This window comes from Bos grunniens, chromosome 6 (genome assembly GCF_055505025.1).
Source record: "Bos grunniens cultivar Pamir isolate PY7600 chromosome 6, Bosgru_T2T1.0, whole genome shotgun sequence".
NCBI lineage: Eukaryota > Metazoa > Chordata > Mammalia > Artiodactyla > Bovidae > Bos > Bos grunniens.
The window spans coordinates 78,361,208-78,379,862 of NC_141170.1; the positions used below are offsets into that span (position 1 = coordinate 78,361,208).

Sequence of the window (18,655 nt, forward strand, 5' to 3'; positions counted from 1 at the left end):
TGGGGAAGGGAGAGTAAGGGTTACATAACAGACAATACTGACTCTTAAAATTTATGCTGTCAATCTCTGAAGTAGGAAAGGACAGAGTTTTGTCCTCTAATAAATCAATAACTATGTACTGTGGTATTTTGGTTACACGGGCTTAAATATATTTAATAAATTTCCCAATGGTGGTTCATTTAATTTGAAAATGGGTAGCCGTGTTTTATAGCCTGCTCATCACATCATGACCTCATTCTGAAACTGCTTTCAGATCTCTGAATTTTCTCTGTTAACAAATCATATCCATTTTGACTCTTGACATGTGTGCTAAATGTAAAAATTTTCACCATAGTAATTTATGAGCTTTCCCTATGAAGTCTTATTTGCTCCTAGTAAAGAGTTCATTTTCTCAGTGAATGCCTCAGAGAGATAGAGTAAAAAAAGTCTCCAAGCAGTAAAGCAACTTGCAACTTGAATGATTTTTAAACAATGACAACATTATTATATTCCCTGAGCACAGTAGGGTTTCTGTTCCAAGATCTCAGGCTCATTAATCAGATTCCAAACTTAAATCTCAAACAGTGCAGCCACAATATAAGGAAATGCCTCCTTAACTGCAGACTTGGATGAAGCAGACTTGGATAAAGCTCTGGAGTCCAATTTATACCTTCCTATAATTAAAGGCCACTTATGTGCCACTGATTTCAAAATCTGCAGATGGTTGGTTGATATTTTGTAAATGAGCTCATTTCACATACAGACAAAAATGCTACAGCTAGTAGATGAGATACAAACATTGTCTGGTTTAGGTATCTGCTCCAATGCCAATTCGCAAAACTCTTCACTTCCCACAAAATCCAACCCACAGTTACAGTGATCATAGCTTCATGTTTTATATGCTATGAACTTTCTATTGAATGCAATATTTTTATTTATTCTTAGCCTGGATTAAGGCAAATTGATATTAGCAATAGATAAGACCAGGGAAAAAAAAAAAAAAACAGAAGAGTCTCAATTCTTATTAAGCACCAAATAGCTCTTGACTATTTGGAAGGTTCCCACATCATAGCTTTTTGAGATGTCACATTTTGGTTCAAAAGTGTTTGTGCTAAGCTTTGGATTTTTTTTTTTTTTTTTGCATATGTTTCAAAGAAAGAGATCTGACAGCAGAGAAATGAAGCTTTGTAATAACTTCTCAGAGGAAGTTGCACTGAACTGAATCACTTTAAGGTGGAGAAAACATTCAAGAGGATCAGGTGTAGGAAGGGAGCCTGGGAAAAGGAAGGAAGAGAAGGTAAAAACAAAGACTCAAAGAAATGGATACAGAATAACATAGCAAACCTAAAGCCAAAGAGGGACCCATGGAAACCAGTTCAGAAGAAACTGCTACTTTACGTAAAGCATCATGAAAAAGGCATGTAGGAACCTGAATGCAGTAGTCTTGTCAGGTCCAGGTTTTCATTGGGAAGAGAATATAGAAAAATTCCTGGCGTCTGTGCTCAGGAACACACTGGCTAACCAAACCGTGCTTGAAATTCTCAGGTCCAATTTGTCCCAATCAAAGTAGGATAGTCTAAAGAGGCCTCTGACATTAAGGGAATTAAGTTATTTCTATAATGATCAGAACAATGATGGGATAAAATAACTATTCTAAGAAGGTACTAGCTCCAGATTTTAGTGCAAGCACTGGGCTGGCTGTACAAGGCTGGACTCCCCAATCCAATAAAACTCAGAATCTCAGAGTAACTCCAAGGGCTTCAGAATTTGTGCACTCATATGAATGGTAAGTACCTGAGGTGTGACACAAGTAATACCGATACGAATGTCAAAGCTATGTAACACCTAAACTCTCCAGCCACATTAGAATGGATGCATGTTAGACCGACTCTATCTTTAATTAATATAACACAACAAAGAATTCAAATTCTGGCCACTAAGGAGTCCACAGGCTGCTTATATGTAATAGAGCAATTGGTAATACAACATGTTCAAATTTCTACTGGAAACAGTATTATTACATCATATGGCATCAGGTACTTCACTGTTGTGAAAAATAAATCATACCATGGAACAGGCAGCTGCAGAATTTCTCAGACAGGCCCAGGATGTCAGAACAAAAACTCATTATTCTATTTAGCATTTTCCCACCAAGAAAAGTACCTCTTAAATTGCAAAGCTTGAGTATGCCATAAAAGCTTAAATTTCAATGCTTTTCTAACGAATCCCTGGGAAAATTAATCATACAGCTGTGCTTCCATTTTTCATGTTTATAGATGTTAACACCTCAGTCATCCAAGGAACTATTTTACCCTCTGATATTCTTAACTATATATATGGAAATAAATATAATTAATGAAAAATACCCAGCCAAATGAAAATGGTAATTTTGAATAGAGTGACAGAATCTACTACTCCATTTATTTCTTACAAATAAAACATGTAACAGTCTCCTTTTCTCTATCAACTTTAAAACTAAATAAAACAAGATTGAAACTATGAAGTTTCTTACCCAGAGCCACAAAAATCAATCAAAACAGATATTCTGACAGAATAAGTAAGTCATAAACTTGATGTTGACTTTACAACAAATTGGTTTATCCAGGGCAGAAGTTTATCAGCTTGGATAGTCTTATGAGATTTATCATCCTTATTCCTGACATTTTGTATCAAGATAGAAAAAAAAAGGGGAAAGGGGGATAATGGTCTGATAAGATTATCCAAAGTGATCAATGTATATATTCTTGACTGTGACTTAGTTTGAAGGATGAGAGTGCTAAAGGCAAACACTCTCTAATGAAGAAACAAATATAGACATGAAGAATTTCAAATGCTTAATTCTGTTTTGCCCATGTAAAGAAATGCTCCCTTTTCAAATACATATTGGTGGGTTGGTCTGCACAGGAAAAGTGCTTTGCATGAAAATGTCACTCAGTTGTGGGACTGAAAGCTTCAGTATAATTTTCTTTGTGCCAGAAAATGTTACTTTATGAAGATGCCTGTGTTATAACTGAGCTTGCCAGGACTTTTATTTGGTTGGCTGAAACCATCTTTAACTCTGTTATTACATTACATCTAATTTCCAAAACATGAATCAGTTACTGAATAATACAATGGTTTACTACACACATGCAGCATAGCTCCAGCGGCGCTTTCAAATGCAGATTGATGGCATAGCAATTTCCCTTTTCCTACCTGTGTACTCAGGTGGGCAAAGGCATGTGTAGTTATTAATTCCATCGACACATGTAGAGTTATTTTCACAGTCATTATCTTCACAGTCATCAACATTGATTTCACAATTTTCTCCTTCAAATCCATCAGCACAAATACACCTGAACACCAGGGGAAGAAAACATAAAAGACATCTTCCTGCATTTCAAACCATATGGTCTAAATATTGAAAAAACTAAATATACTCACCAGTTACAGAGCTTTTAACAACAGGTAATTGATTTTTTAAATGTTTTTAAATGACATGGTACAAGCATCAATTTAAATGACATGGTACAAGCATCAATTTAAGGGACTATCCCCCAAATCAGAAACAATTTGAGAAAGAAAATTTATGCTGGCTACAAGAACTTGCTATGGCAAATAGCCCCCTGGTCCTATAAGTCAATAAATCCAATACATTCGCAGGTCTAAAACATGAGCAAAGTTTACAGCCTTAGATATCTTAATCTTAAATTGTACTCTAATAAAATAACTCATGCTTCTTTGCTCATAAATAAGGAGGAATGATTATGACTTTTTAAAAATTACAACTTTCTACCCTACCTGTAATGTTCTTGATGTCTCAAAGCAAAAAAGAAACCTGTCTCAAAGCAAAGACTAAAACTTTGTCTTTTTTGTTATTGTAAAATGTGAATATTCTCTTTAAACCTTGACAAATACAATTTTTCTCCCACTGGCATAAAACACTGTACCTTTAATCTTGCTAGGTATCAGAATAATCTATGGGTAAAGTTTTGATGAAAAAAGAGACAACTTCATAACAGAATGTAGAAATGAAGCATATGTATTATTAAGTGAAAGTCAGTCGTATACGACTCTTTGCGACCCCATGGACTATAGAGTCCATGGAATTCTCCAAGCCAGAATGCTGGAGTGGGTAGTCGTTCCCTTCTCCAGGGGATCTTCCCAACCCAGGGATCGAACTCAGGTCTCCCGCATTGCAGGCAGATTCTTTACCAGCTGAGCAACCAGGGAAGCCAACATTGTATTATAAAAAGTGATATTTCTAACAAGCTTTAGTAGTAGATTAGCATTCTTATGTGAAATCATTAGTGTCATTATAAGAACTCTGTTTCATGATTCATGAAGTAGATCTGAAGTAACTGTACTGTAAGATTAAACAACTCCAGATTAAAAATGTTCACAGCATGTCTGTCTACTCATATTGTGACTTGGAAATGAATCATTAATTTCCTATTTCAGTGGGATCTACATCTTATCATTACACATTGTCTGTTTTAAAGGAACACACAATATGCAACAGATGAATATATGCCTTGCAGTAGGGCACTACATGGCTATTAATTAGCACAATAGAGCTACTACCTTGTCTTGACCTAATTTGACTTGATTAATATAATGTACACATGTGTTTTTAAACTGCTTGGTTTTGTAGCATCCTAATCTGAGAACGGGACTTCCCAGGTGGCTCTAGTGGTCAAGAACCCACATGTCAATGCAAGACATGCGGCTTTGATCCCTATGTAGGGAAGATCCTCTGGAGAAGGGAATGGCTACACACTCTAGTATTTTGCCCTGGAGAATTTCATCAAGAGAAGCCTGTCAGGCTACTATCCATAGGGTTGCAGAGTCGGACATGACTGAAGTGACTTAGTACACATGATCTGAGAATACTTCAATGTCTATTTTTCAGTTCAGTTCAGTCACTCAGTCGTGTCTGGCTGTTTCCAACCCCATGGACTGCAGCATGTCAGGCTTCCCTGTCCATCACCAACTCCCGGAGTTTTCTCAAACTCATGTCCACTGAGTCGGTGATACCATCCAAACATCTCATCCTCTGTCGTCCCCTTCTCCTCCTCCCATTAATCTTGCCCAGCATCAGGGTCTTTTCAAATAAGTCCATTCTTTGCATCAGGTGGTCAAAGTACTGGGGTTTCAGCTTCAGCATCAGTCCTTCCAATGAATATTCAGGACCGATATCCTTTAGGATGGACTGGTTGGATGTTCTTGCAGTCCAAGGGACTCTCAAGAGTCTTCTCCAACACTATAGTTCAAAATAAACAATTCCTTGGAGCTCAGCTTTCTTTATAGTCCAACTCTCACATCTATACATGACTACTGGAAAAACCATAAGCTTTGACTAGACAGATCTTTGTTGGCAAAGTAATGTCTCTGCTTTTTAACATGCTGTCTAGGTTGCTCATAGCTTTTCTTCCAAGGAATAGGCGTCCTTTAATTTCATGGCTGGAGTCACCATCTGCAGTGATTTTGGAGCCCCAAAATATAAAGTCTCTCACTGTTTCCATCATTTCCCCATCTATTTGCCATGCAGTGATGGGACTGGATGCCATGATCTTAGTTTTCTGAATGTTGAGTTTTAAGCCAACTTTTTCACTCACCTCTTTCACTTTCATCAAGAGGCTCTTTAGTTCTTCTTCACTTTCTGTCATTTGTGTGTCTGAAGTTATGGATATTTCTACTGGCAATTTTGATTCCAACTTGTGCTGAATCCAGCCTGGCACTTTGAATGATGTACTTTGCATACAGTTAAATAAGCAGGGTGACAATATACAGCCTTGATGTACTCCTTTCCTGATTTGGAACCAGTCTGTTGTTCTATGCTCGGTTCTAACTGTTGCTTCTTGACCTGAATACAGATTTCTCAGGAGGCAGGTAAGGAAGTCTGCTATTCCCATCTCTTGAAGAATTTTCCACAGAATGTTGTAATCCACACAGTCAAAAGGTTTGGCATAGTCAATAAAGCAGAAATAGATGTTTTTCTGGAACTCTCTTGATTTTTCGATGATCCAACGGATGTTGGCAATTTGATCTCTGGTTCCTCTGCCTTTTCTAAATCCAGCTTGAACATCTGGGAGTTCACAGTTCATGTTTTGTTGAAGACTGGCTTGGAGAATTTTGAACATTACTTTGCTAGCGTGTGAGATGAATTGCAACTGTGTGGTAGTCTGAATATTCTTTGACATTGCTTCTTTGGGACTGGAATGAAAACTGGCCTTTTCCAGTCCTGTGGCCACTGCTGAATTTTCCAAATTTGCTGGCATATTGAGTGTAAAACTTTCATGGCATCATCTTTTAGGATTTGAAATTGCTCAACTGGAATTCCATCATCTCCACTAGCTTTGTTCGTCATGATGCTTCCTAAGGCCCACCTGACTTCACATTCCAGAATGTCTGGCTCTAGGTGTATGATCATACCATCATGGTTATCTGGGTCAATAAGATCTTTTTTGTACAGTTCTTCTGTGTATTCGTGCCACCTCTTCTTAATATCTTCGGCTTCTTTTAGGTCCATACCATTTCTGTCCTTTATCGAGCCCATCTTTGCATGGAATGTTCCCTTGGTATCTCTGATTTTCTTGAAGAGATCTCTAGTCTTTCCCATTCTATTGTTTTCCTCTATTTCTTTGCATTGATCACTGAGGAAGGCTTTCTTATCTTTCCTTGCTATTCTTTGGAACTCTGCACTGCAATGGGTATATCTTTCCTTTTCTCCTCTGTCTTTCACTTCTCTTCTTTTCTCAGCTATTTGTAAAGCTTCCTCAGACAACCATTTCGTCTTTTTGCATTTCTTTTTCTTGGGGATGATCTTGATCACTGCCTCCTATACAATGCAACAAACTTCCATCCATAGTTTTTCACGCACTCTGTCTATCCGATATAATCCCTTGAATCTATTTGTCACTTCCACTGTATAGTCGTAAGGGATATGATTTAGGTCATACCTGAAATGTCCAGTGGTTTCCCCTACTTTCTTTAAGTCTGAATTTGGCAATAAGGAGTTCATGATCTGAGCCGCAGTCAGCTCCCGGTCTTGTTTTTGCTGCCTGTATAGAGCTTCTCTATCTTTGGCTGCAAAGAATATAATCAATCTGATCTGAGTTGACCATCTGGTGATGTCCATGTGTAGAGTCTTCTCTTGCATTGTTGGAAGAGGGTGTTTGCTATGATCAGTGCATTCTCTTGGCAAAATCTGTTAGCTGTTGCCCTGCTTCATTTTGTACTCCAAGGCCAAATTTGCCTGTTATTCCAGGTATCTCTTTACTTCCTACTTTTGCATTCCAGTCCCCAATAATGAACATAACATCTTTTTTTGGGTGTTTGTTCAAGAAGGTCTTGTAGGTCTTCATACAACCATTCAACTTCAGCTTCTTCAGCATTACTGGTTGGGGCACAGACTTGGATTACTGTGATATTGAATGGTTTGCCTTGGAAACGAACAGAGATCATTCTGATGTTTTTGAGATTACATCCAGGAACTGCATTTTGGGCTCTTTTGCTGACTATGAGGGCTACTCCATTTCTTCTAAGGGATTCTTGCCCACAGTAGTAGATATAATTGTCATCTGAGTTAAATTCACCCATTCCAGTCATTTTATTTCACTGATTCCTAAAATGTCAATGTTCACTCTTGCCATCTCCTGTTTGACCACTTCCAATTTACTTTGATTCATGGACCTACCATTCCAGGTTCCTATGCAATATTACTCTTTCTAGCATCAGACTTTACTTCCATCACCAGTCACATCCACCACTGGGCATTGTTTTTGCTTTGCCTGTGTCTCTTCATTCTTTCTGGAGTTATTTCTCCACACTTCTCCAGTAGCATATTGAGCACCTACTGACCTGGGGAGTTCACCTTTCAGCGTCCTATCTTTTTGCATTTTCACACTGTTCCTGGTTTCTCAAGGCAAGAATATTGAATTGGTTTGCCATTCCCTTCTCCAGTGAACCACGTTTTGTCAGAACTCTCCACCATGACCCTGTTTTTAATACTGAAATATCTCGAATATCTATGAGAGGGACTAATATATATCTTCCTTGTGAATTGAATTTCTAGTATTCTTTTTAAAATAAAGCCCTTGGATTTAAAAATAAAAAAAAAAATCATGTTTTCTTATTCTTGTTTCGATCCTTCAGACACAGATCATAGACTAGTGGCCTACCAGAATCCATCTTTTTCTCCTTCTTTTAAGTGGCAAGTTCCTCCATGTTTACATGGGTTGCTGATGCACGCATGAATTGGAACATCACAATCCTGCCCCTGGAGAAGAAATGGTCAAGTTAAGTTGCGTGCAAATAAAATAGTTCTCAGCACATAAAGAAATCACAACTGAATAATAAATACCCATCAGGGGGAACTACTTTTTCAGATCTTGGTTCCCACAACAGCTTCTACTTACCTTGAAACCATATGGACAGGTGCAGCGATAAAAGTCAACTGGGTCATTGTTACAGGTGCCATCATTTTTACATGGATTTGATAAGCAGGGATTACATTTAGCTAGAATATTGACATCCACAGGACCTAAAAAGTGATTGAAAAATATGAGAAGAGGATGCTTTCAGTTTCCAGTTCACTGAAAACTATTTCAGTGCCTTAATGTACCAGTAAATTTTGTATAAGATTATACAATAATAATTTTGTATAAAATTATTATAAAGTAATAATTTATCTTCCATGATAAAAATTATGGAAGTCAGCACCATCATATCATCTTTAAGAACAAAACAGGAGGCCGCCTCATTGAGAGACAATGGTAAGAATCTCAGATGTCGAGGGGGACTCTAGGTTGTGCACTTCGGTGGTTAGGATCTGACATTTGCAATACCAATGTCAAAGGGTCAATCCCCTCATTAGCTGAACAGCTTATGTGGATGCTTTCATGGCCAGTGCTTGCAACTCCGCTACTCGTCAGCTGCACAAAAAGGTACACCATGGATCCCAAAGCAGCATGCATGTGTGCCCATGTGTGTGCTGGGGGATGGGGGTAAGTTTAATGAATAAGTAGAAATTCACTAGTGTAATTAAAAATGCAACAGTATGTACCTGTCCTGCTAATAGTAGTTCAGGACTGTTATTTTCCTGCAGGAGATACAAAACAGTGCCACTTTTAAAATAAACCAAAAATGAAACCTCCATTATATTCTTGCTCATGTCCCTTTAGTTTTGTTAGCATATTGGCACGTGACAGGTAAGATTTATGTATCTTTCTTCACTGCAAAGAAAAAACCACTGAAGAGGTCACTACTTGCAATCTCTCCTCTTGGGGTACAAATTAAAAAGCTCTCATAATCCATGAAAGTTCTAGATTAAATGGAGGTTGAATTGAAGTTACTTTCCATTGGTTGCACATATTTGTTCTGTAAGTGGCTAACAATGTAGATAGTGTATTGTCCTCAATAAAATTGCATTCTGTTGATAATTTTCACACCATTTGTGAAAGCTCACTAGACTGCCTTTTGGAAACTGTCTGATGAGGACACTCTGGTGGAGTGCCATTTTTATATTTAAAATACAAATATTGTGTAACATAAACTATACTTTTGCTTTCACCATCAATCTCTGTAGTTCTTTAGCCTCATTGGAACAAACAGTCATAATTCTAAGTGATGTTTCAGCACATAATTTCTAGCAAAGTTATCTGAGCCCTCTCCACTCCCTTCCTATCACTGCTGTAACCTTCCAAGGTACCTCCCCCCAAAAAGCCGTATGACTTCTGCTGGTATAAACTTTCTTTAGTCACATTTTTCTACAGAGGTTTTATACTGGTAAGCTGTTGGTCTCCTTACAGAAACTCATATGAAAGAAAATGTGAATTAACATCATGGCCATTAAAACTATTCATATCTAAACCTTAACCTAAAAAATACACATTCGTATTGTGGTTTTGGAGTACAATCCCAAAAGGTAGTGTTCTATATTCTTCAGGTTTTCTATTAACAAACACCTGAAATTTATTTAGACACAGTTTCCTGTTTGTTTGTTTTTTTTAACCTGTTTGGGAATAAATGACAGTCCTGGGGAGGACTGTGCTAATGGAACGGGGTGGTGTTTGAGCCGGGTGATACCTCTCATTAGGGGAGGCCTTGCCAGTGTCCCCTCTTCTTTTTCTTGGTACCAGAATAACTAACATAGTTTTTGTATCAAATTACAGTCATACTGAGTGAAGTTAAGTCAGATAAAGACAAATATATGATATCACTAATATGTGGGATCTAAAAAAATGGTACAAATAAACTTATTCACAAAACAGAAATAGTCACAGATGTATTAAACAATCCTATGGTTATCAGAGGGAATGGAGGGAGAGGGATAAATTGGGAGATTGGGATAGACATACACAGTATTAGATATAAAACAGATGACTATTAAGGACCTAGTGTATAGCACAGAGAACTATACTCAATACTCTACATGATCTCTATGTGGAAAGAATATAAAAAGAGTGTATATATGTATATGTGTACCTGATTCACTTTGCTGTACACCTGAAACTAACACAACATTGTAAATCAACTATATTCCAATAAACATTATTTTAAAATTACAGTTGAGAAATTCCTGGAATTAATACCAAACTGAGCATCACAGAAACTTAATTTCTCACACTCCAAATGTATTTATCAAATGAATTTAGCTACTCAGCACATTGAAGAAGTGAACGGTGGAAGTTAGAGCAGTAAGTTAATGTCACACACCACAGTAAATGACTGTGTGTTTGCTAAAATGATCACACTTAGAATCATCACTAGGAAAGGAAATATATAAATGGTAATGGATCCCTGAGCTGAGCTAGATGAAAGAAGAATCTTGGAACAAAGGCGTAGGATGAAGCAGCTAAGAATATACATCAGCAAAACCTCAAGTCAGCAAATGCAAGGACTGTAAACATTCATCTGGCCACTTCCCAAGACCTTAAGGAAAACTGTCTTTAGTCTATGTCTGTGCTTTCAACCTTGAAAGGCTGTGGTCTGAATGGAGGGATTCGGGGTTGGCAGCTTCTAAGTTTATTCTGTGGAATGTGACATTTTTCAAAAATTATGTTTGATTATTTAGATGAGAAGCCAGAGATTGTTTAAGGAAAAAAAAACTGGGTATGTTTTTAAGAAGTATTTTAGTAGAGTATGCAGATGATAAAACTGCCAGGCTGAAGGAAAAAAAAAAAAGATCCTGCATGCTGCAACTAAGATCTGGCATGGTCAAACATTTAAAAAATAAAAGAGAAAAAAAAATTCCAGGCTGAAGTAGTCTCTGCCCTGATTTTAGCACAGTCAAGATTTATTTAATAAATATCTACAGGGCCATATCTGATTAATAAGCACTATCTAATTTCTCCACTTTTTTCCAGGACCAGGTTTGGCTTTTAATATAGCAAATCTGCTCAACTATTTTCAGTATCTGCAATTTCTTGTGGGTGTGGGAAAGGAGATGTGTTGCTTTCTGACAAATTCGGCCTAGCTACAAGAATCAGCACAGCAAGCTTCCCCATGTGCACAGGCTTCCCTTGATGATTTCCTTAACCACAAATGGTTTTGGTTTTGGTGGCATCAGAATTAGGAACATATTCTTCAGCTTGGTAAAGTTGATTACTATGGCAACCATTCTATTTGCTTCTTTTTTCAAATCTCTCTTTTAAAATCAACTCTTCAAAGATAATTTCTTATTTACAGCACTTGAGTTGGAGAGAAAGCTAATTAAAAAGATGTTTGTGAATTATAGCATTTCCAAATAGCAGCATCCTCTTATATGTTCAAATGTCTTAAAATGATATGATTTCTCTTCCTATTTTATTTAAATTACAATTCCACCTAACTAAATGTTCTTCTTATAATGTGATTTTTACATCCACCTAGTTTATCTAAGTCCACTTATTTTTATATTCTAACCTCTTGGAACTATATCCCTTGGACATATAAGTCAAACAGTGGAAGTATTGCCTCGTATGTAAAGTCAGGTGCATTTCAAAGAGAACTCAAGAAAAAAGTAGAGGATACTTAACACCGGGAATACCTAACAAGCAGTTCAGTAATAGAGACATCTATGGATCAACTACTGAATACAGCTGTAAGAGAATGTGGAAAATGGGAAGGCATGTTTTGTAATATGTGTTTTAAGTTTCTGCAAGGCAGGAGTTCACTAGGTGAATGGAAATATGAATCGGAAGTTCATAAGAAAAGTCATGGCTAGATACTTGAAGCTATGGGACTGAAATTAATCATCAGAGCTGAGGAGAGAAGTCCACTGTGTCAATAGTAAAGAGTGGGTAAGAAAAAGAAGTCAGCAAAGGAATGAAGAGACAACAGGAATGTACAAGCAGCAGCAGTGGCCACCAATGTGCACGATGAAAAGAGGGCAAATAAAGAAGCTAAAAAGAAGCTACTAAAATGGGCAAGAGGGAGCCCATTGGTATCCCTATAGTTTCAAGGAAGGGGTAGTTCAGTTCAGTCACTCAGTCGTGTCCAACTCTTTGAGACATCATGAATTGCAATACGCCAGGCCTCCCTGTCCATCAGCAACTCCCAGAGTTCACTCAAACTCAAGTCCATCGAGTCGGTGATGCCATCCAGCCATCTCATTCTCTGTTGTCCCCTTCTCCTCCTGCCCCCAATCCCTCCCAGCATCAGAGTCTTTTCCAATGAGTCAACTCTTCGCATGAGGTGGCCAAAGTACTGGAGTTTCAGCTTTAGCATCATTCCTTCCAAAGAACACCCAGGACTGATCTCCTTTAGAATGGACTGGTTGGATCTCCTTGCAGTCCAAGGGACTCTCAAGAGTCTTCTCCAACACCACAGTTCAAAAGCATCAATTCTTTGGCGCTCAGCTTTCTTTACAGTCCAACTCTCACATCCATACATGACTACTGGAAAAACCATAGCTTTGACTGGACAGACCTTTGTCGGCAAAGTAATGTCTCTGCTTTTGAATAAGCTATCTAGGTTGGTCACAACTTTCCTTCCAAGGGGTAGAGATGGTCCCTAAATGACAGGGGGTTAAAATCCTACAAATGCGCATTATATAAATGGTTAAACAAAAACACAAAGATGGGTATTACGCCTCTGGGATCCCTGGGCTTGGACATTTGCTACAATCACATATGAACTTAGGCCAGAAAATTAAGTTCTTAAATCACACTCAAGTGAAAAAGGGCAATAATTATTTTATGGAGTTACTGTATCAGAGATAATATGGATGTACAACATTTAAGAACAGAATACAAATAATTGGTTCTCATCTCCTATTAAAATAAATGTCTGTTAAAATTTCCCCAGTGTTCGAAGTTTTTAAAAAAAGTATAATAAAAAATAGCCTTTGTTTTTTAAAGACAGTGCTTTTGGCAAATAACGATGTACAAACCTGAATATTTTTTTTTAGCCAGTGAGAAAATCATAGCCCCCTACAGCTATGGTTATTTCAAATTTATAACTATGTGGTAGTGATACTAAATTTGAAGAGAATTTGATACGGTTTTAAATTCTACTTCAAAACTGATCTATTAAAATTTTCATTACTTCTAGTTGGGTTAAATTATTTAATCCCCTTCATACTTTAAATAACTAAGGTCAATATTAATTAACAGTTTTGAGACACAAAATAAGACTTTGAGCTTGTTAAGAATATCCCCTCCCACACACCCTCCAACAAAGGATATTGATTCACTGGGGAAAAAAAAAACCTGACGACATTACAATTTTATTACTGAGAGATGTGAAAGTTTTTCCTAGAAATTCCAGAACCTAGAGGATTCTTAACTTGTAAAATTAGCAGAAGACAGCAACCATGTGGTGGTGGAATGTTGGTCATTCTGGGATATGAAACGGTCCCAGGTTTCCTGACCCTTAGCTGATCTTCACAGATAAGTAATGAGATATGTTGAGCATCAGTTCCTCGCCTCTTGATCTGGGTTCCTGGCTACCAGACACCTGCCCATAGGAGCTGCTTCCCCTGATTTATGTTCCATTCTTGTTCTACCTGACACACTATACCAGTCTCCTGTTCCCCTGATGGACCGAGTGGTACTGGTTGTTGCTGTTCAGTTGCCCGGTTGTGTCTGACTCTTTGCGACCCTATGGACTGCAGCACATCAGGCTTGCCTGGCCCTCACCATGTCCCAGAGTTTGTCCGAGTTCATGTTCATTGCACCCGTGATGCCGTCCAGCCATCTCATCCTCTGGCATTCTCTTCTCCTTCTACCCTCAAGCTTTCCCAGCATCAGGGACTTTTCCAGTGAGTTGTTTGTGCTCATCAGATGACCAAAACACTGGAGCTTCAGCTTCAGCATCAGTTCTTCCAGTGAATATTCAGGGTTGATTTCTCTTAAGATTGACTTGTTTGATCTCCTTGCTATCCAAGGGACTTTTAGGAGTCTTCTCCAGTACCACAGTTCAAAGGTATCAATTCTTTGGTGTTCTGCCTTCTTTATGGTCCAGCTGTCACAATCGTACATGACCACTGGGAAGACCACAGCCTTGACTATATGGACCTTTGTTGGCAGAGGACTGTCTCTGCTTTTCGACACACTGTGTAGGCTTGTCATAGCTTTCCTGCCATCAGAAGAAGCAATCGTCTTCTGATTTCATGGCTGCAGTCATTGTCCACAGTGATTATGGAGCCCAAGAAGAGGAAATCTGTGGTATTGGTTACATTTCCACAACTGTTTGGTTTGGATATACATTATTAACATTGTATATATGTTTCTACCACCAAACTTCCATATTGTTTTGTAATTATCCCTTAAAATGTATCTATTGGTAGAATATAAGCTCCATGAAGGCTAGAGATTTTCTGTCCTATTTATTATTGTACTCTCAATATCTTGGGACCACTCCCGTTGTATAATAGGAACTCACACAGTACTTGTTGAATGAAAGAAGCAGTACACCACTTGTTTACATTAGACTGTTCATTCTGTTTGGTGGCTTCCCAGGTGGCGCTGGTCGTAAAGAATCCGCCTGCACTGCAGGAGACAGAAGAGAAGCAGGTTTGATCCCTGGGTTGGGAACATTCCCTGGAGGAGGAAATGGCAACCCACTCTAGTATTCTTACCTGGAGAATTCCATGGACAGAGCAGCCTGGTGGGCTACAGTCCATGGGGTCGCAAAGAGTTGGACACTACTGAAGCGATTTATCATCACATGGTTCACTCTTAGCACATTTAAGTGTTTAATAAATGTCAAATTAAAAATGAACAATTTAGTTGTCTATATAGCTAAAGCTTCCTGAACCAAGAACAATAAAGGGACTATTAGAAATTAACAGTATTCTACATTCCATGCTGGTGTTTTCAATGAAAACCTGGAAAGGGCAAAATCTCCATTTTCTGCTTGAGCACTCTAATTTCATCTGATATTTAAAAGATGAAAACAGGACACCTAGGTTATAACAACAAATCATGATCATCTGCTTCCCACTCAAGAATGTCCTAATCTGGGTATTAATTAAATATACTCTGATAATATATTTCATGCAATTCATTTATTTCTGTTGTGCACTAAAACTATAATATTATACCACAAAGAAAATACTCTGCAAATGTAAGATAAAAATGGTATTGCGAGAATTGATTTCTCACAATAATAATAGTGTTTTCTAGCAGAGAAAACATTTAAATTCTATTTAAATATAGCTATGTAAACATGTTTGCAAATAAAGAATATTCATCTTCCTGCTGAAATTTGAAATTACATATTTACAAACTTTAATATCAGGAATATGTACTTCCATGACTTTCATGAATAAATAAAACATATTAAAACTGGCATAACTATGGCAAAAGTTAAAATAAAATATAAAAAACCAAAATTATAAAATATTTAAAGCAGCATTATTTTATTACTTTCAAGCTCATAAAGCATGTAAGCTCAAAAACATAGTACTCAGTAGATTTCCCAGAGTTAATTATTTTAATGAATGGATTAGAATACTGTGCCCCTTACCAATCCAATTAGTAAAGTAAGTATTTCTAGCAAAGCACGTGAGACTGGTTCACAATATTTTGACAAATACTGGACAATGTTGGCAAAGAACATTATGAGTTTCAATGTTTGCTATCTTTCTAAAATTATGTTATAGAAGAACCCAGTAAATCTAAAAGCTTGTTAAATGCAGTTACACTATATTTATTGAGTTTTGAATGTTTATGCTTCTTGCATAGACATAATACTTATGCAGTTTAAGGTATACCCTGAAATGTGTGTGATGTGTTACTTTGATAACTCAGTGACTAGTAAACTAAACTGCCACAGTTCCAACATTTTCCTATATCACAGCTGGGCTCCTGCAGTTCCTCCAACCTGTCCTTACACTTGCCTGCTGTTCAAGCAACTGGCCTACACATTCCTGCAAGAAACCTTTCATAGCTACTCCGAAAGGACGTCTTCCTCTGAGCCCCGTAGCAACAGCACTACTGAACATGGTAGCCATTAGCTACATACAACTACATTTAAATTTAAATACAATTAAAAATTCACTTCCTCAGTTGCCTTAGCTACATTTCAACAACCACATGTGGCTAGTGCCTACTATATTTGGATAGCACAGGTACAGAACATTTCTATCACTGAAGAAAGTTCTATCAGGCTCTACTGATTCAGACCAATGTTCCCTTAGCATAGCTTACTTCCATTCATGCTATACTAAGAACAAACAATACTATTAATGGAAAAAAAGTCAAACCAGTTAGGTATAAAGAGACATTTATTTTATGCATGTATGTTCATTTGTGGCTCAGACGGCAAATCGTCTGTTTGCAATGCAGGAGACCCGGGTTTGATCCCTGGTTTGGGAAGATCCCCTGGAGAAAGAAATGGCAGCCCACTCCAGTATTCTTGCCTGGAAAATCCCATGGATGGCAGAGCCTGGTAGGCTACCGTCCATGGGGTCGCAAAGAGTCGGACACGACTGAGTGACTTCACTTTCACTTTCACGTTCATTTGTATTCATCAGATTTCTGGGAACATTTAATAGATTAATACGGACTATGATGCTCTAAGAATGAATGTAAGTATGTAGCTTTTCTCAAATTTACATTATCGTGAAATTATTTTTTCAAGAAATATCTCTATGGAATCCTAAACTTAGAATTATAGATAAACACCAGCATTTTTCAAAGTGGAGTATGAGCATCCCTGGGTACAGAGAAGTGTAAAAATAGTCTGCAGTTGCTCAACTTGCCCATATAGCCCTTCTAGAATTACTCTGCCCAATAATATGCCTACAAGCAAGCTTTATGGCAGTTTCTCATTCCCTATCTCCACTCTGACCTTACAAAAAAATGGTATACTTCTCAGTCCACCAGAAATTTACCATGTGGCACACTGCTCCAAGGGAATGTCAGAGATTATAAAATTATAATTTAAAACACTGGTTATTTGCAAAGGCTCTTACAGTCAATGCACATAATCCCAGAGAGGCATTTCCAAGAAAATTTACAGTTTGAATATAAGTGTTAACATATTGATAAATAACTATGCTGCCCCAACCAATGCTCAATAAGTATTACTGGCAACACTTACTTCTAAGAAAAAATTAGAAACTCATAGATCTTTACTGGTAGCAAATTTTAAAAATGCAAAATATATACATATTTTTTGTAGCAAAGAATGATACAATTCTGAGGTATTTGAAATATAAATTCAAGGAGAAAAATAAAGTTCAAGAAAAAAGAACAATGCAAAATATTGAGGATCTTCTTTTTATTTCTTTCAAAATTAGCTGTGATATTGAGATTTACTTGATTAGAAAAAGTGGAAAGATACACAAAACAACTTTAACACTGGTTATCTTTTGGCATTGTCCTTAATTGTTACATTTAGTTCTTCAGTCTCTTATTGTTCACATTTTCCTTTTCTTTAGTTTTTCTATATTGGACATAGATTAGTTTTGTAATAAGAGAAGAAAATATGTTACTAAGACACTGTATAGAACTCACAAGTACATAAAACAAAGGAAAAATAAAAGGATCCAAACAAGTGAGAACAGCACCATCAACATAGGAAAAGTGCAGCACAAGAGGTGAGGCAGAAGGTCTGGCCTGAACACGGGGAAGGGCTCGTGCCTCCTTACCTGGCATCAGGAAGCCACAGGGCCCTGGAAGCCCTAGGAGCAGGGCACACGTTTAGACAAAGCAAAAGCAAAATATTTTACTTGTTAGAGGCCATGAGAGGAATTTCCAGAAATTGTGTACTCTTCATTTCTCCTTATATTTTAAAGAAAACGTAGTCATTTCCAATGCATTGTTTCTGCAATTTATTTGAAAAGCCTAGTTCTTTACTAGGGCCCCTCATGTAACTGCTCTGTCTTCTCCAAGCACAGGAGGAAACAGTAATTATTTATTGGAGTTTTTTAGCTGTCCCTCTGAAACCTAGCAGCCCATGGTTTTCTGTTTCTTTTTTACAATTAATACGATCAAGTTTTATTTACAGAAGAAGGACAATGGTTAAAAACCATACCTTGACATGTAAATTTTTTGGAGGGAGTTGTGAGAAGTAGTTTATCTGCCATTTCTCCAGGACCAGCACAGCGAGCAATTCCCGGCTCTTTGTATTCCGACTTTACCCAGTCGGATAACCACTGCATGTTACAATCACAGTAAAGAGGGTTGGCTCCAATTGCTCTGGAAAACATCACCACAAAAGCACACAAAGGTACACGCACACACACACAAATATGGAAGTATTG

General features: G+C 37.5%; 1 protein-coding gene across 3 annotated transcripts in view; it reads right to left on the reverse strand.

The window, feature by feature from the left end:
- SLIT2 (slit guidance ligand 2) overlaps positions 1 to 18,655 on the reverse strand; it is a 405,363-nt gene that overhangs the window by 50,642 nt on the left and 336,066 nt on the right. For all 3 annotated transcript variants that reach the window (XM_086406326.1, XM_086406325.1, XM_086406327.1), the window contains 4 exons: positions 18,427 to 18,590; positions 8,379 to 8,503; positions 8,142 to 8,239; positions 3,175 to 3,314 (listed from right to left, as the gene is read on the reverse strand). In XM_086406326.1, coding sequence (XP_086262452.1) covers positions 3,175 to 3,314; positions 8,142 to 8,239; positions 8,379 to 8,503; positions 18,427 to 18,590 — 527 coding nt within the window. The remainder of the gene's footprint in view (positions 1 to 3,174; positions 3,315 to 8,141; positions 8,240 to 8,378; positions 8,504 to 18,426; positions 18,591 to 18,655) is intronic.